Genomic DNA, 19,636 nt, shown 5'->3' with positions numbered 1-19,636 from the left:
ACGCAGGTCTGTGCTGCTTCTCTTAAAGAATCCCACCTTCCTCTTTCTGTGTTTGGCCGGAGCTACCGAGGCCACCCTCATCGCTGGCATGTCCACTTTTGGTCCTAAGTTCTTAGAGTCACAGTTCAGTCTCAGTGCGTCAGAGGCTGCCACGTGGTTTGGTGAGTAATGACACAAAACAGACAAAAATCACTAAAAAAACATCCACAACAACTTCAAAGATACTAATAATAAAAAAAACTCAAAATCATGCCCTGACTTGTGCTATTGTTCTCCTCCATCCAAGGATACATGGTGGTACCAGCAGGAGGTGGGGGCACCTTTCTGGGGGGCTACATAGTGAAGAGGTTGAACCTGCGCTGTCGAGGTATCATCCGTTTCTGCATGATGTGCGCCATGGTCAGCCTCCTCGCCATCTTCATCTTCCTCATCCACTGTCCTAACGTACCCATGGCCGGCGTCACGGCGCCATACCATTACGGTCTGCTGGACGGAAAGCAGAGGGAGCAGTACAGACAACTGTACGACAGGCCCAAACCTAGAAACGGGTATGTAAGTGGTTCATTTGAGTAGAGAATGTGAAGTTTATTCTCTTGTCAGATCACTTGTAGATTAGAAATATTAGAGATATTTATATGGTGGCTAAGAAAGCTCAACACACTGTAAATACTCACAACACCAGCAAAAAGGCTACAAGTAGCAGAAACAGAAATGTTTGTCAGATTAGTCGAATTGTCATATACCTTGTCTTAGAAATAATGTAATCATGAAGCAATAAAAAGAAACTCTCACCGCCCCTATAAGGTACCACTCTTTAGAACGAGTCCACCAAAGCTGCAAGTTTAAAATGTTCAATGATCAAATAATGAATCTATGATATTCACTGTTTTTGTTTATACTATGGCAAGGCCATAGCCAGGATTTTAGAAATGCTGAGGTTCAAAAAGTAAACATGCTATAATAAAAATAACGTATTATGGAAAGATTTTGAGCTGACTTGCCATATTAATTGCTTTCCAAAAAATTGTAAAAAAAAATTGTCATAGCAATTCAAAGTTTCCCATCACCACTGAAGGGTTGTTGGCACACAACAATTTAAATGATATATATAATATTTAGTACAGTACAACCTAACATCTGACATTTGTTTATTAATACATATACATAAAAAAAATAAATAAATTAAATATACACTACTGTTCAAAAGTTTGGGGTCAGTTGGAAACAGACTTTTTTAAATATTTTCAATGAAGATAACATTAAAGTAATCAGACATACAGTCTAGACACTGTTAATGTGGCAAATAACTATTCTAGTTAGAAAAGGCTGATTAATGGAATATATACAAAGGCTACCATCCCTCCTGTGTTCTAATGGTACATTGTGTTAGCTAATCATGTTAAAAAGGCTAATTGATGATTAGAAACCTCCTGTGACATTATGTTAGCACAGCTGAACTGTTATGCTGATCAGAGAAGCTGTAGAACTGGTCTGGTGACCCCAACTTTTGAACGGTAGTGTATTTTATAGTAATATTAATTTTTTAAGCCTAATAAATAGTTACTGAAATCTGGATCTGGAACCGACCCATAGACCAAACAGGCAATGATGGCAATGATCGGGAGAAAGTGAAACATTGTGGTGTTACACAAGTGATAATTAATTATTACATAACTTTTGTTATATGCACCTGCACACAAAAATGTCGTAGCATCCTTGAGGGCCTCTGTTGTAGCTACAGCTTTGTACTGTGGCTAACTTTGAGATGAAGTCGTTTCTGCATGGGTCTACATGTGTTCATAATGAGGAGATGATGGATTTTGTTACAGTGTCATTCATATTTCAGAATTCTTATGTTAATTATGATGAAGTGTGACACAAATGCCTTAACAATCTTCATCTCTGCATCTGTTTTTTTCTTCTGCCTTGTCTGTAGCTCTGCTCTGGATGAGAATCTGATTGTGGGCTGTAATGCACGCTGTAGTTGTGTCAGGGAGTTCTACAACCCAGTGTGCGGGGCAGACGGCGTGATGTATTATTCCCCCTGCCACGCTGGCTGCACCTCCATCAACCACACTGAGTCCTCCACAGGCAAACAGGTACTGCACCCACTCTCCTCCAGCCGTTTTATTCTAACAATAGGGCCACTACAGTTGATTTACATTTCAGGATATGGCATTAATAGTCTGTCCTGCTCTGAGTTGTGAATTATATGTGTGTGTCTGTGTGTTTCAGGTGTACTCGGGATGCAGCTGTGTGGTGGGTAATGTGTCCTGGGGCCAGGAGGGCTTCGCTATAGCAGGAAAGTGTGGCAGTTCCTGCTACCACATGCCGGTCTTCCTGTCCTTGTTCTTTGTCATCATCTGCTTTACCTTCCTTTGTAGCATCCCAGCACTCACTGCCACACTCAGGTGGGTGGCCACAATGAAACCTTTAACACTAAAATGCAGACTACACCTACACCTACACCCTGTTAAACACCGCTACACACAATTTATTCTCTTTACCAAGCAAATCATTGCTCTGGTGTTCCTGTTGTAACTTTTCATGGTGGATTATAAGCCCATTTGCTATAGATAAACACAGAGCTTCATTAGAGTGTCTGTAACAGCAAATTGTTGCCAAGGGAGGGAAAGACCACAACAGGTGGAGCTTATAAAAGCATCAAACACATGGAATAAAGTCAGAATATTTGACCATCACTGTCTTCCATAGGTGTGTACCAGACAGCCAGAGATCCTTTGGACTTGGCATCCAGTGGATTGTGGTGCGCACACTTGGTAGGTGTTCTTTCATTGAGATTACTTTCAAACTCTGGACCAAACCAAAGTGTTTTATTCTGACTGATCTGCATGGCTGTCTTTCCCCACAGGTGGTATTCCAGGACCCATAGCATTCGGCTCTGTGATTGACATCTCCTGCTTGCTGTGGCAGGATCAGTGTGGTGAGCAGGGCTCCTGCTACCTCTATCACAACTCAGCCATGAGCCAGTACACACTAGTGGCTGGAATCATCTTTAAGGTAACACATGGGATATGACATAAACTAACACTATTTAAAACATCACATTTAGGTAGTAGAAGATCTATATACGTGCAAGTCCTCCAAGACTTTCAATACATCCACTTCTTGCATGTGGAAAGCTAACAGGAAGTACTGGTAATGGCACTGAGCTTTGATTGCAGATCCATGTTCCAGATACCTGTGGAACATGTGGTTTTAGCTGCTACTAGCATAATGATGTAGCTGTAGCTAGAATAGCATTGTGGGACCCTACTAGACCCTAGATCTTGGTTTAAATGTGTTCCAAGTATCCCTGTCCTCTTGTGTTTCAGGCTTTGGGGACGATTTTCTTCCTGCTAGCCAGCATTCTGTATCAGCCTCCACCGGAGTCACCACAAAGCAGCTGCGAAAGCACCGACCACGGAGGAGGACACATGAGTGACCTTCCCATCAAAGAACTGCCGGAAGACGGCGTCATCGTCAATGAGCATGCCAGGTTATGACGTCAGACACGCAATAAACACTGAGTGTATTTGTGTGTGTGTGTGTGTGTGAGAGAGACAGACAGCCCCAGAATGCCTTTATGCACATTTAAACACACAACTTTCTATAGCACATGGTGACTTCTTACATGCTGCTCTGTTGGACGTAAATCCTGCACGTGTGTTTGATTGACAGTGCCAATCCACAGTTCTTTTGTTTTGTTTTGTTTTTCATAAAGGATCATATGGTTTTTAAGAAATGTGAGTTTCGTTCAAAAGCCAGTGGAACATCTGATTGTATGTGGTATATAAGAGAGAAAAAAGCATTTATATGCATCCTCTTCTTCTGTTCCTTCCCCATCGCTGGGACATCTACCCTGCTTTATATAACACCCACAAATAAAGCCATGCTCTAATATGCTGTACTAAATCTTGAGGCCATTAATAATAAAGCCAAATCTTAATTTCATGCCTAGAAAGGCACTCACAGTCCGGTCAAACTTCACATTTTAGACATTTTAAATTCGAATGGACAGTATAGGCCTTTATAGCTCATCAATCTACATCTAATAAGCCATATGGTACTTTTTCCCCTAACTTATTGAAAATCAGTGAAAACATCAAGTCTTCATTTGGATAAATCAATCAACCAACATGATGCTACCACCACCATGCTTCGCTAAAGGAATGATATCTTTGTAGGCCAAGCTCGACATTAGCATCACCCTGCTCTCCATGATTGCTAAAAAAAAATTTAATATTGTGTTCAGCAAGACGAAGATAATGAAGGAACATGACCTTTGAATATCACCAGAATAAAAGAAATCTACATGTTGGTGTTTATTTACTACAGTATTTTGTCTTGAAGGATAAAATTTCCCAAATTTTCCTGAGGGACCTTCCCAAAGGGATTAATAATGTATATTCTATTCTAAAAAAAATGCAAAATTTTCCATAGGTGGTCATCAGATCCTTTGTATCTGAATGAAATGAGTGTAGTCTTTCCAGTAAGTGTACAAAAGGGTCAATGCATTTTAGCATCATGTACCATCATGCAGTCTGGCCAATAGGTGTCACTATGCAGCATATTTTAATTGCGCAACAACAACCTCCACAACAAACTCCTCATATCATGATCAGGTATCAGTGAGTGTGTGGGTGATTTCAGACACAACATTTCTGATGGTTTTTGTTCACCACACAGAGGCGTGGCACAATCAACCAGTTTTACCTCATCGGAGGTGATTACACAAACAGGAAGCACCTGTCTGGAAAGTCAAAGATTTCAGTTTAAGATTATTGATGACATCTACCATAATTTTACTGTTAAATTTAAAATCCACAATTTAAAAGAAATAAATGCAAAAAGTGAAGTGGTTTGAGTCCTTATAATGTGAAGTATTAGTCCGAGCACTGCAGCACAAATGTATTTCCAGTAAGAAGAGTACATGTGTATTTTTTGATATTTGACTTGGGCAAATGTACAAGATATTTCTAAACATACTTAAAGGTAGTATCACAATCAGAATTCAAATTGCTCTGTCTTTAGTAACCTGATGCTTCCTGTCTGTAGACATTGCATTGCTGCACTTTAAAGAGGTTTAGAAATAATTTGTTGATACAAACGGGATTTTTAGATGTTTTTTCCTACATAGCTGCTGCATAAATCTGAGCTGGTTTTTGCTCGTCCATTTCAAGTTTAAGCGTTGTTCAACAGGCAGAAAATGTATCCCAGTCACAAAACAGTCAGTAAAGACTTTCAAGGTCCTCTTACCAGTGATCATTCCTAACCCTTCCTTAAAGGTATGTTGGTTTAATCAAATGGACAAAACACTGGCACTTTTGTGTGCATACATCATTGGTCTGTGAAGACTCTCAGTCATGGGGATCATATTATATAATGTTACATCCAAGAGTTTTAGGAGCTTAGATACAGGCTCATCGGCCAACTGTGCTATATGTCCAACTCATTGTTATGACTGTATGTAAAGATCGATGATCACCCTGTGATATCAGCCATAGTTGGAGTGCACCTAAACTCTGGGAAATCCAGATTTGTACACACAAATGTAGTCAGAAGACCATATGAGCAGAGGACAAAGCAGCAACATCCAGGGATGAGAATTAAATTGATGCAGTTCTTCTAGCGGCCACTTGAGGCTGTCTCAGTCCTTGGACATCTATGATCTAATGCACCTTAGCGCTGCTCGCCCTCTACCACTTTAACTATTTAAGCTTGTATTTACATAAACAACATAGAGGTCTATGGACTCATTTTTGGAACCACCCTCAAGTGGCGACTTGAAGAATTGCCATGACATATTTGCAGTGATTCATTGGAATGAAGGGACATAATACTTGGTTGTGTTTAACGCTGGTTGACACAGAGGCCTGCCAAGGGGCGATGCACAATGGGCATGCATCGCAGTATAAGAAATCAGAACTGTCATTTGGACCTAACGCAGTACTGTAAGTCTGCAAACGTGCCAAAGCTGCTTTGCCTAACAACTCTTATACTTTCATTTTTTTAATCGTTGACCGTATTTATGCAAATTATTTATGTATAAAGTTTCAGCACCTGTATTTGATTGTGCAATTGTTACATTGCCCTGGCTGCCCTTTAAGCCACGAATCCCTCTTTGTGTTTGTGATAGTGAAACAACCTGCTGTATGTTGTTATTGTTATTGTCACGTATATGGACTGACCAAAACGCTCTTTAGCTGAGTTTCCCCATGAATGTATATATGCAGTCATCCTAGTTGTGCATTTCAAAACATTCTGTAAATGGATTTTAGTTTTTTTTATTCATGTGTTTTTTTATTATTTCGTTTTTTGGTACTGTGTTTTTTCAAAAGATGGAAACAATGGACTTGAAATCAATGATGTTTTTATGGAATGATACAACAAAGTGTTTTCTAAAAGCTGAAGTGGAAACTAATTTGTGTGTGTGAGAGAGTTTGTCCACATTGTTCTATTACTGTGTGACAACATACAAAAAAAAACTGGCCATTGTTTAAGCGCACACAAATGTGTTTACATATTTTGAGTTCCTTCTTCCTCAAATATAGCAGAATAAATAAGGCTGTCATGCAACTGTAGGGAAACAATTTTTAAAACGTACATAAACAAATAAATAAAAAACAGAGGATATGAAGAATAAGGTCAATAAGGTGACAAAGTTCAAACTGGTTGTGATATTGTTACCGTTGGTTATTTCCTCCCCTGTTGTGTCGATCATTGCTCTGGAGCACAGTACAGCTGAATAAGGCTAGATGCTGGGGATTGTGTTACCATGACTACAGTTCAGTCACCACTGAAGAACTGTCTTTCCCCCAGGTATTGTGCTGCAGACGTGTTTCATAAAGCACACGGGGATCATTAACCCAGACGCTCATCAGAAAACAACACTAACCATTAGAGGAGGGACACGATGTACTGGTGTATTTTTATCAAAGCACATCATCAACACATACAATACATGACAAGGATGACAGAGTATCATGTCTAATTACATTAACAGTAGACCATAATTATAGTAATTAAAAGGAAATACAAACACAAGGGTGTGCAAATGAAGATGGGAAGGTACAAAAAAAATAAATACCACAAACTACTGAAAATGTAATTATATATACAGTATATACATAATATTATTATTAGGTGTTTTTTCACTTCTGCTTCCACCATACAAAATGCTGAGGTCACTTGTGGAAGAAGTACTGAGATACGACCAAAACTCTAATTTAAAACTTCAGTTTCGTTTTTGGACAGCTCTTATTACACTCAACAAAAATATAAACGCAACACTTTTGTTTTTGCTCCCATGTTTCATGAGATGGACTTGAAGATCTAAACTTCATTCCAGATACACAATATTACCATTCCTCTCAACTGGTAATCTGATAAACTCTATGCGAAGAAGATGTGTTGCACTGCATGAGGCAAATGGTGGTCACACCAGATACTGACTGGTTCTGAGTCCCCAGACCGCCAATAAAGCAGAAACAAAATGCACATTTCAGGGTGGCCTTTTATTGTGGGCAGTTTGAGGTACACCTGTGCACTAATCATGATGTCAGATCAGCATCTTGATGTGGCACACCTGTGAGGTGGGATGGATTATCTCAGCAAAGCAGAAGTGCTCACTATCACACATTTAGACAGATTGTGAACAATGTTTGAGAGGAATGGTAATATTGTGTATCTGGAATGAAGTTTAGATCTTCAAGTCCATCTCATGAAACATGGGAGCAAAAACAAAAGTGTTGCGTTTATATTTTTGTTGAGTGTAGAATTGACATGAAGCTGAACTAACTGGAAAACAAGACACAGGTAAAACTAATGAGTGTGGAGCAGACAATACACAGAACAGAAGTAGTTCTGCAGGTGCTGACCACAGACCATTTCTCTGCTCTCATCCTTTCTGCCTGATGTTTTGCTCACTTTTGTATTTTGTCAGTGCTCTCACCCCTAGAGGTAGCATGAGGCAGTGTCTACAACCCATACAAGTTGCTCAGGTAGTGCAGCTCATCCAGGATAGCACATCAATGAGAGCTGTGTCAAGAAGGTTTGCTGTGTCTGTCAGCACAGTGTCCAGAGCATGGAGGAGACACCAGGAGACGTGGAGGCCCGAATCACATGATAGCTCACTTCTATAAATAAACATCCACTCCAAATGATTTCATACACTGTAATCACATGTAATGCTTTATTTGAAATTCTGCTCATGGAATTTTGAAGAGTAAAGGAGACACCAGACCAGCAGCTCGCTGCAGGACCCTTTCGGCCTGTTCTCGGCATGCAGCCCAGAAATAATGCATAATGGTAGTGTGGGCACTAAGAGACTTGTTTTGACCCAGGATCAGTGTTTAAACAGGAGAAGGACGTTTTGGATCGCATGCTTACTGATGAAGGCTTAAAGTTAAAAACGTATTTAATAAATAAACTGATGTTAAGAGCTTCTTCTCCAGCATCAGAAATGGGTTTAGCTGATAAAAACTTATGATGATATGATATATTATAATAGCTGAGATATCAGTAGTAGACAGCGGATATGAATTTTCTCTTTTAACCCAGGGTTTTTGCTTCAGGCTCAGTGGATCTGTGGAACTTTATCCAGGAGGAAGGGATTATTATAGAGAGATATGGAGAGCATAACAATCATTGTGAGACCATATGCTGGTGCAGTGGGCCCTGGGTTCCTTTGATGCATGACAATGCTAGGCCGCATGTGGCTGAAGTGTGTCAGCAGTTCCTGCATGATGAAGGCATTGATGCTATGGACTGGCCTGCCCGTTCCCAAGACCTGAATCCAATCTGGCACATCTGGGACATCATGCCTGTGATGTCAGACTGTCCAGGAGTTGACTGATGCTTTAATCCAGATCTGCGAGGAGATCCCTCAGGAGAACATCCACCACCTCATCAGGAGCATGCCCAGCATTGTAGGGGGGTCATACAGGCACGTGGAGGCCACACACACTACTGAGCCTCATTCAGACTTGTCTTGAGGAACTTCCGCTCAAGTTGGATCAGCCTGTAATGTGATTTTCCACTTTTATTTTGAGTATGGTTCCAAATCCAGGCCTCCATGGGTGAATAATTTTGATTTACATTGATCATTTTTATGTTATTTTGTTCTCAACGTATTCCACTATGTAATCAAAGATTTCCAACTGGAATATTTCATTCATTGTGATGTAGGATGTGTTATTTTAGTTTTCCTATTTTTGAGTAGTGTATTAATAAATATTAAGTATGTTTTTGATTTTTTAACTAGTGGCATCTTTCAACAAAGGTTTTTTATAGCCCACTTTGGACCACCAGATGGTGCTAACTCAGCATGCTATCCCAGCATTGAACATAGGGCGCTGTGGCTTAGTTGGTTAAAGCGCCTGTCTAGTAAACAGGAGATCCTGGGTTCGAATCCCAGCAGTGCCTTTATGCAACTTCCCCATTGTGGGAGAAATAAAGGGTTTTTTAATCTTACCTACACATAAAGGTCATGGAACCCTTTGTTAGAAGGTGTTTTGCTTTATCTTTTAATTTAATCACATCATACTAATAATTATTTCATCAGGTCTCCTTCTCCTCCTCCTTCACACAACATATTACACGAATTATCAGCAACAGGAAATAGCATACATCAATCAGGAAAGCACTTGTTGCCATGGTAATATTGGGAATAATGTTGTCTACTGATATAAATCAGGAGAGCAGTCAAACAGTGCAAATTACAAATAGATAAAATGAAGGATCCTTCCCACTGTATGTGTGTGAAGCTGCAAGTCCCCGCTTTAGAATTAACACCTTTGAACGAGGGAAAGATTATGTGAATGTGAAAGTTCTGTGTGTGTAGTAATTAAACCCAGTGGGAATCACATGCTAGCTCACTGTTATAAATAAACATCCAATCCAAATGATTCCATACACTGTAATTTGAAATTCCTCTCACGGAATTTCGAAGAGTAAACGAGACACCAGACCAGCAGCTCGCTGCAGGACCCTTTCGGCCTGTTCTAGGCATGCAGCCCAGAAAAAGCAAGGATTTATGAAGTCAAGTGAAACTAATTTCATGTACAAGAAGCTGGACTGGTTATTTTCCTAATGCACAATGGTATTGTGGGCACTAAGAGACTTGGCTTGACCCAGGATCAGTGTTTGAACAGGAGTTTTAATAAACTGATGTTAAGAGCTTATTCTCCAGCACCAGAAATAGGTTTAATGGGTTTAGCTGATATATTATAATAGCTGAGATATCAGTAGATGACAGCTGATATGAATTTTCTCTGTTAACCCAGGGTTTCTGCTTCAGGCTCAGTGCATCTGTGGAACTTTATTCAGGAGGAAGGGATTATTATAGAGAGATATGGAGAGCATAACAATCATTGTGATCCTGCAGAGTCTTAGAAGACCTCACTGTGGCTGAATAAACTGTCCAGAATTTTCAAATTTGAACTGAGCATGAGTTAGCACAGACATCAGGAGAATTTCAAACATTTTTTTATTGACTTTATAATCCTCCAAATGCAATTTTACTGTGGCAATCCCACAGACACAAGGTAAATGGGAAACCTCTTACCTCCTGAGCCACAGCTACCCTCAGAACTCACAGAAACTATATAGCCAATTAGGTGATTGGTCAGTTAAATAACTGACACCCTACCAGTCAACTGATGGGGGCTTACAATGTGCACATAGCTTGGAATAGACCAAAGTATATACACAGAAACACTGTGGACAGCAACAGTGGAACAGAAACAGACAGGTTTGGCAGAGGAAAAAATACCATGAAAACATGAGGAAAGTGACTTTTCAAAATAAAACAGGAAATAAAACTACTGTTAAAATAAAACAAGCACCACAATATATAAGGCTGGTGCCCTTTGATAAAAGGTCACACGCCTTTAACAATAATCATTGATGAAAGGTGTTTACACTGTATGGAAAAAATATGTGGACAACCTGTCCATCTACCACAACCTCATTGTATAGCTGTGTTGTTCAACTACAAGAGTAACCAAAGGGAGAAATGTAAAAATGTCAGTGTCATAAAGATGGCCCCTTTTTAATGACTGAGAGAAAACACTGTGTAGCCTTTGGGATCAATATTGTGTGTTATTAATGCAGCCTAAGTATGTGTATGTGTGCTTCCAGTACAACAAAGCGTATACACGTGGTTATGCACATGATGAAGATGAAAACCTCCAATGATAGGTACCTGCTATGGTCAAAAGTATGTAGACACCTACATTGACTTCTCTTGTTTTCTGTTGAGCATATTAAGCATTTGTGATGTCTGTTGACGGGTGATGAGGTCAGATGGCCTCAGGGCAGGCAGATCCTTCCACAGTACAATATAAAGTTTATTTTTGTGAGCTTTTATTTTGAAACAGAAGAACAAACACAGGTTATCATCGAAATCCTCATTATATGTTGCAACAGTCATTCAATAAATGGATGTTTAGACCTGTTGATCAGGACAGAAAGACATGGAATTGTACATGCACTTATCCATAAGACCACAGAGGGGCGCTTGACTACATAGGCATAAGTGAATGGAGTGATAAAAGGATCAATGCAGTAATACACAGAGAAGTTCCTGACACTGCTGGCAGTTCACATTCAGGCTTGACAATGGCCTGAAGCATACACGGTGGGGGAAAGACATCAGGATAACTCTCTTATGACCCCAAAGGCCTCAGGCGCCTAAGGATGTCAGTTCACAGACATCTAATCTGATGGAGCCTGTAAGTATCAGCTACACATACACACACATATACACTCAGCACACCATCATTCCTCTGGCACATAGAGTGTTTGACCTTCTATGAGTCAGTCCACTTACTCTGAATTCAACATGAGCTTGTTTACATTCTGACCAACACGGTAAAGGAGTCTGGCACCAAGACCGCGACACTCAGACACAACCACAGAGCACCGGATGAAAACTTCGATATGTCAAACACTGAAACACCGAAGGAGGACGTGCTTCTTTCACAGAGGAGCAGCCAGTTCATGTCAATGTAAACCTAAAATAATAAAAGGTTAGACAAAGGGTCTGTGTGTGTTTCACTGTCTCATGGCATAGACAATGTTAATGAGCTGGTCCCTTATTCATCTGTAAAAATCCATTGTGTTTTTAAAAGGAAAAAAGAAGGGAAAAGAAAAAGAGGAAGGAGGCGAGTGAGCGACTAAATGTTTATTAATTAACTGCTGGCTGTATCTTTCTTAAGGCTGTGTGCAGCTTAGAAGACGAAAACATCAGGACAATTTATGCTCTTTTATGACATAACAGTCCCACTTTCTTCTTCTTCCTCTTCTTTTCTGAGTTATTAATGAAAAAAAATCACTGCCTCACTTAAGGCAAGTAATTCAGAAAGTGAATGTATCCAAGGCCAAATGACAAGGACGCATGAGGCAATGACTAAGCTTAGACCAAACATAATGGTTCATTGTAACCTACAACTACCTACTTTTTTTTATTTCCGATCTTTTTAACAGAGTCCTCTAACAACCTGCAATGCAACTTAGTGTAAGAGGTGTTATTGAGGTCTTCTAATTTTTATAAATGTGACAAGACAAAGGTAATTGTAACCTACATGGGGAATAAGCCATGAAAGACCGATACATAATTAGTTATAGAATAAATAAATAAATTAATAGATAAAAAATATGCCTGTAAATTCATACTATTGCAGCTAGAACGAATACACAAATAAGCAATAAGCTGAAGGTTTTGTTCATCCATCGGATAGAAAGAGGAATGATTGGATAGATTCTATCCAATCAGATGTGTTAGCCCGCCCTTTGACCTTGCACTGTTTGGTCACGCGAGCGGAAGTGAAAGACAGAGCAAGTCAGTGTGGTCTGAGCCGCGATAAAAAGATGTCAACATCAGCCAAGCGATAAGAAATGGAGTGAAACAGATACAAAAATGCCTACAAAGTTATTTAAGTGTTTTCTTTTATTAACGTATGCATTATGTGACGTTATAAAACGGCGCTGTGGACTGAATGTCGTCGGTAGCAGCCTGTGCGCATAGTAGAATGGACGCCATTACCAGCCTGTGTGATGATGCAATGTCCCGGTGAGTTTACCGACAGTTAGCATGTGGCTAATTAGCGGCTGAAACTCCGCTAGCTTATGTGCTAAATATTGCCCCCATGGGATTCTGCTAACCTTGTTAACCTCACCAAACGTTGGTTGTTGGTTGTAAGAAGTATTGCTTATAAGCAGACATGGTTTGTGACGCAGTTGTATTAAGAAGACTGTGATTTGTGTTGCTGTAAACACTTTGACCCCAGTGTTTGGGTTGAGTTTTGCAGTTAGCTGCTAGGATTCAATTTGTTTATTTTACTGTCAGCAGTGCTGATTATTGCAGACTGCAGACATTTAAAAGGAGCACTAGTGACTAGGTTCTATATTGTTTTTAGTTTTTATTATTTTGCAACTTAAATACAGTGCAGTTCTCACTATAATTGTAACTCTAACCTAGAACTAATTGAGATTTGATACTAAGGAGGACTACATATGCTGTACAAGCTTGTGAAATTGAATGTGAAGTTTATTGGTTTTATTCTGTCATCAGTAATGTTCATTGAGTTAATTTAAAGGTAATTCTTCTATGGCCTCCATTATTATCATTATCATTAGTGCCCCTTTCCATATTTTAACTGTAACCTGTGAGTTACATTATGTATGATGGGAGAACATTATATTACCATGGTTACCATAACAAATTCAAGTTTGTGAATGGTCATAGTTTAAATAGAAAGGATGAGCATAAAAAGTCCAGTGTTTTTGTCCACCCATCTATCCACTCCAACCTCATTGCTATGCCGACTTCGAAGCTGTCACCTGACATTTTGTCACTAAAACGGAAAAGCATGAACCTCTTGACCTCTTATTAACACAAAGATCACTCATTTTCAAAGTCAACTTAAGAGAAAACCTGTAAAATACAACCTGAAGCTGTGTGCTTCCAGTACAACAAACTGTATTTATGTGGTGATGCTTAAGGTTAAGATATAACTGAAGATGTCTCCTGTTGACTGGCTTTTTTTCAATGCTAGGTATGTGGACACACCTCCATTTTGATGGTTCTGCTTGTTTTTGCTTTTACTGTTGTGTGTGTGGGCGGTGTCTGTTTAGGTTTTCTGTACACTACTCAAAACCTAACCAGATTGCATGTAGTCTAGCTTCATGAAACAGATGTTATAGAGATGTAAGAGTGGCATGTCTCCTTTAAGAAACTGGGCTGTGTGTGTGTGTGTGTGTGTGTAAATGTATGTTAAATAAAGCTGCAGCCCTGCAAAGACATATTTAATCATAGGATGCCGCAATGCAGCCTTATTTTATTGTCTAAGCATGCATGGATGATTTAAAGAAACTCCAAAAAGGACCTACTGATATATTAAATATTGAGAAGTGTTTGACAGCAGGTAGTGGTTGAAAGAGAACATGAAGTGGTCTGGGTCTAAAATTGCACAATGGCCAAGAGTGAAAAAAATATTAATTATCATAAAGAGGACACCTGCTTGTTGGCTCAAAGTACATAACAGGCCATTAGTGGTGGTGATCATCTCTGAGCCATGAATTTTATGAAAGCCTTGTTTTTTGTTTTGAGCTGAAACCGCAGGATACAAATTACAAGTGTGTGTGTGTCTTAATGAAAGTTTTGTTTGTGTGTGACATGTTTATTTTCTCTCTGCTGTTGTGGATGTTGGCTATCAAACAGTATGATCCTCATACAGGGAGACTTTCACCAGTCGAGGTGGTGTTTTCTTTCCCCTCAGGGTACACATTCTAGTAACAATGTTGTGCTTCTGCCAGCTGTTGTGTCCTCCACAAACGCAAAGAGCTGCACCACACTGATGAACTGAACCCTTATAAATTACAGAACAGCAGTCAAGAAAGAAAAGCTGTGCACAACATTTCTTACTTAGTTTTGTAGCCTGTAGCACTTTCTGTTGTTTTGATTGAAGTTCTCTTTTCCTCTTGTACGGTACTCTGTTGTTCCAGTTTGTCCACTTTGTTTTCTTGTCTTTCTAAGAATGACTAAATGACATTTTTTCTACTATTAATAGTATCATGAAAAGCAGTTTAACTTAGGGTGCTTTGCATAAAACCGTATCACAAAAATAAATGCAAATTATTGCATGCAAACATTATCTTCACATCTTCACAACTATTGTGCAAGAAAAAAAGCCAAATTCATGTGTGACCCTGGACATAAAAATGTGGATGAATTTAAATTTGTGCACTACCATTGACATTTAAAAACACATTTGAACAATGTAAAAATGTTGAAATAAAATCTTGCAAATTAATATACATATATATCATATGATGAGTTGGTCTTAGGTAAGTTAAACTGCCATAAGTACCGTAACTTGGAAGAATCATTAAGAAAAATGCTCTTCATGATGAATTTCATAACAGTGTCACAAAAACATTTTGTTACATAGAGAAAAAAATTATTATAATTAAATTATTATTATAAAAATTATTGACATACACACATGTATGCAGTTCCTTAAATGGCCACTTGGGGCGGGCACATTTTTAAAACATCCAACTCAACTGCAGGAATAAACATGTTTATTGCCTCGTACAAAATGAACATCGTCATATTTCATAACCGTTTCCTATAACTATCTGGAATTAGTCTCATCAGTCAAATGTTAACTATGCCAGTAATATTCTATGCAAACCTAATGATTAATAACAATCAATTAACATCACCTGCCTGCTAACATGTCTTAATTACAACTGGTCATGACCATAAGGTGGGTCTGGATCCACCCAGACCCCTTTAGCGTAGGGTCTACTTGGTAGGTACTGTCCTTGTGTTCAAGCACAGTATAAGAAGCATGTTGCCACAGTTCACCTTCTAGAGCTCGGAGCCAAGTTTGATTACTTGTATTCTTTATTGAATTTCACTACACGACTCCTTGTTTCCTTTGTCTCCACAGTCTTCTGGTGTTCCTCATCTTCTCCCCCTGTGATGTGTCGAACCCGCTCCTCTGTCACCCAGTGATTCTGCCTGAGTTACAAAACCTAACAGGTACATTAAAACAACACAGAAACTCCAGATCAAAGTGGCTTTACTTTGGCTCTGCTGAATTGAGATTCCACTGAAATTGACAGAATAAACCAGACACAAGAACCGAGACTTCCCAGTTTTGGAACACCTCTGAAACTGTCAACTGATGTCTGTTTTTGCCATTGATCTCATCAGCCAAAATGGTAGTGATAAGGGTTGGACACGTCACTTAAAAGGCCTGACGGCACATGGCGACTGTCAGCTTGGTGTGTCAGGTCTGTGGGTGTGTTCACTTTTGCAGCAAAGTGGGAGGAAAGAAAAAGCTGCGAGGAAGCCAAGTGTGACAGGATTTTATGAATTTAGGAAGGAAGCATGGCTCAAATGCAGACAGTTTGGACTTCAGAGGCCTCAAAGAGCTGACGTGAATGCTGTCACACTGTGGAAACCCATATCTGAAGGGATAAAGCAGGTAGAAAAGAGGGAGGCAGCAGACACACCTGTCAGAGCAGACAGGGTCTGCTGCTTAACGTGCACCTCATTACTTAAACAGGGAGCAGCAGAGCAGGCAGGTGATGAGGTCAGCTGCTGAGCTGCCAGACACTTCACCATAGAGGATTTTCAGTTAATGATTTCACAGACGCTTGTGTGATCGGACATGACTTCAGAAGGTTTGAATGGTTTTCTAATGTATTTCTAGTCATATTTTTGTTTCTTGATGTTCTGCTTCCAACAGCCTCAAAGCAGATGGTCTACAGCAGCAGAGGAGCACACCAGGTGCCACTAAGAACAACAAACTGAGGGTACCATTCACACAGACTCACCAACATTGGACAACAGAAGATTGGAGAAACACTTCCTGGTCTGATGAATCTCCACTGCTTAGAGTTTGGTGTAAACATGCAAGCATGGAACCATCCTACCTTCTATCAGGTAATGTTTATGTGGTATAGTATGTATGGTCAATTAAAGCAGTCTTGCCCTTATTATGCAAAATGTTAGATCCTGATATTAAAATAAGTGGGTTCATACAATACAAAATGTTTGCAAAGGTACAAAAAACATACAGAAGTATGTGATTTACGACCTAGCAGTAGTCTTACTTGATAGTAGTCTTTGCAAACGGCACAAAATGTGCGATTTCTCACTTTGCAAACTGTCGTCTGTCTTATGTTTAAGGTCCTGAGCCGTTTCACAAAGCTGTTACTGCAGTGCCTCCACGTACCAGGATGCATTGCATATGATTGAGATGGGTTCCTTGAATAGACCAGAATCAATCAGTGCATGCAGGATGGATTTGTGTCAGACTTGCTCTGATGTCACAGACAGGTGGGTTACAATAACATCAGAAGCTGCAGTTTATGGACTCTTGCCCGAGAGTTTGATGGGAAACAGCTGGCTCTCACCTGATTTTACCCAGCAGCACATTCTTAAGGTGCTGTTTAGCAGCCTTTAGCATTTAGGTGAGATTCATAATGAAGCGTGTATCTTGTTTCTCTTCAGAGGGTCAACTTTTTTTCAGCTGCTTTATTTCTGGTATATTATTTTGTCAGCTCATGTAATTAGTTTTTAAGGTAATTATCCATCACTGGAAAAAAATCCATGCTGCTGTTCATTCTCTTTTGTCTGCTCAGCGACCTCTCCTCCCACACATTTAATTAAATTATGTAAAAGCATTTGCTAATCATGTGGACAAAGGGGCTGCTTTACTGCAATCCATAGCTTTTTACCACTGCTCTCTCTCTGTGGACTTTCACTGACTGTCAGATCTTTCTGCCAGCATGCATACTGAATTGAAATATGTGTTGCACATTGAACATGTGTGTATTTGTGTGTAAATGTGTCTTTACCTGTATGCAAATGCAATTGTGTGCGTGCATATTAGGGCTGCAACGATTACTCGAGTAATATTCAAGGGAAAAATGCATCGACAAGTAATTTAGTATTCAATGACTCGTTAGTGATGTAATTGAGAATGATTCTATCGTGGCGCACCGGGATGATCAGCGCTTTGGGTGCAAGAGGCCCTGGGGTCGAAACGCGGGCAAGCCGTTTGCAGGTCGGACGCACACACACACGCACACACACGCGGTTGTGGCGCCGGGTATGAAGCGCGGTCGCAGACTATGGCGCTGCAGCCGTATCGATGGGAAAACTATGACATTTATGCTAGATCCGAGTACTCAAATAATCAGTGAGTATCCGAGTACTAAAATACTTGTTTGTTGCAGCCCTAGTGCCTATATATATTATATAAAGTCCATAGAAATACTTTATACAATGTCATGTAGCCTACACTACCGGTCAAAACCACACCAACCACCGTTGGTGGTTGGTGTGGTTTTATATGCATCGTTGTGTTCTTCATACAATTCCTCTTTCTCTTTCTTGTTTTTCCTTCTTCAGCATTTTGATGTCTTCAGTAACAAACTACAATGTAGAAAATAATAAAGAAGAAAAGCCGTTATATAGCATATGTGTTATGTATCTATGTAATGTCACACCTCTTTGTAGATTTCTGTTAATCTATTTAAAATATAGTTACAGCATAAAATAAAAATAAATCAGAGTTATAGTCAATGTTTGTACATGTATAGATTTTACTATATGTTTTACATATCCACCACTCACCCTGAACATAGCATGTAGATAACTTACTTAGCTCCTACGTTGTTTTTGGGGCTAGTTGATAATGTGCATATAGAATCTGTTTGATTTTCAAAATATCACACACAGACTCCGGCTTAGTCATCACATTACTACATAAACATAAGGTGGTGGAAGGTCACAAATACACCAGTCAGAAAGTCTCAGATGAGCTTACACCCACAGAATATGAGAGGTGCATTTTGGAAGTGTAAAAGCACAAAGCATGGACAGGCAACAAATCCTCTAGTTTGTTTGTTGCTCTCCTGAAACACTGATTACAGTGTGACCTTTTGTGCCTGTTGTGCGATCAGGGAAGTTTCAGAGAAACTTGTGATCAGATGGACAGACCAGCACATCCAGGCATATGGCCTAATGTCGAACTAATATACCCAGAAATATATGAGTAGCAAGAAGGTTGGATAGCAGCTGTGCAACTTATTTTGTTTTGGCAAAAAGTGTGACGTGAACACCTTCGCCACTGTTGTTACTCCTTGAAATCCTGTTCTGGAACATCACAAAATCACATTCATATCCTCCAAAATCAGGTAGGGGATGTAAGAATGCCAGTTGTTTCGCTGTCCTGTGTTTTCACATCCAGATTCTGTTAGATATGAAAACACAGACAGCTCATTGGCTGTGACCCCTCTACAGTGAGATTAATTGCTTGTTGTTCCTTTTATTAAACTCTGCCTGCCAGTGCATTACTGCCTGGCACCTGAACCTCCACAACCCTTACCCCCCACTCCTCTGTGTGCTCTTTAATTTGCAGGTCTTTGCAGGGTTGATTATCATGATGGAAGCTTCCTCATTTCAATTGCAATTCTCACTAATTAAGACATTAGATGTGTTTGTTTAATCAGAACTCAAGGTTCAAAGTATTCCCTGGTCCAGACTGCAGCATCACATTTAAAGCACATTTCCTTTCTCATCTCTCAGCCTCCTCCTCCTCTTCCTCCT

At 39.7% G+C, this 19,636-nt stretch overlaps 1 protein-coding gene and 1 non-coding gene across 2 annotated transcripts in view; both read left to right on the top strand.

The window, feature by feature from the left end:
- The window catches only part of slco4a1 (solute carrier organic anion transporter family, member 4A1), a 30,661-nt gene extending 26,258 nt beyond the window's left edge, over nucleotides 1–4,403 (top strand). Inside the window, exons 6-12 of the mRNA XM_028410959.1 lie at nucleotides 7–161; nucleotides 287–548; nucleotides 1,937–2,099; nucleotides 2,236–2,411; nucleotides 2,716–2,780; nucleotides 2,873–3,021; nucleotides 3,336–4,403. Of these exons, the coding sequence (XP_028266760.1) occupies nucleotides 7–161; nucleotides 287–548; nucleotides 1,937–2,099; nucleotides 2,236–2,411; nucleotides 2,716–2,780; nucleotides 2,873–3,021; nucleotides 3,336–3,506 (1,141 nt within the window). The 3' untranslated portion in view covers nucleotides 3,507–4,403. The remainder of the gene's footprint in view (nucleotides 1–6; nucleotides 162–286; nucleotides 549–1,936; nucleotides 2,100–2,235; nucleotides 2,412–2,715; nucleotides 2,781–2,872; nucleotides 3,022–3,335) is intronic.
- Nucleotides 4,404–9,352: 4,949 nt separating this feature from the next.
- trnat-agu (transfer RNA threonine (anticodon AGU)) lies at nucleotides 9,353–9,426 on the top strand. Its single transcript has one exon. It is a non-coding gene; the product is annotated as a tRNA-Thr (tRNA).
- Nucleotides 9,427–19,636: the final 10,210 nt, after the last annotated feature.

This window comes from Parambassis ranga, chromosome 7 (assembly GCF_900634625.1).
Source record: "Parambassis ranga chromosome 7, fParRan2.1, whole genome shotgun sequence".
Taxonomy (NCBI): Eukaryota; Metazoa; Chordata; class Actinopteri; family Ambassidae; genus Parambassis; species Parambassis ranga.
This window is presented reverse-complemented; position numbering and strand designations above follow the sequence as displayed.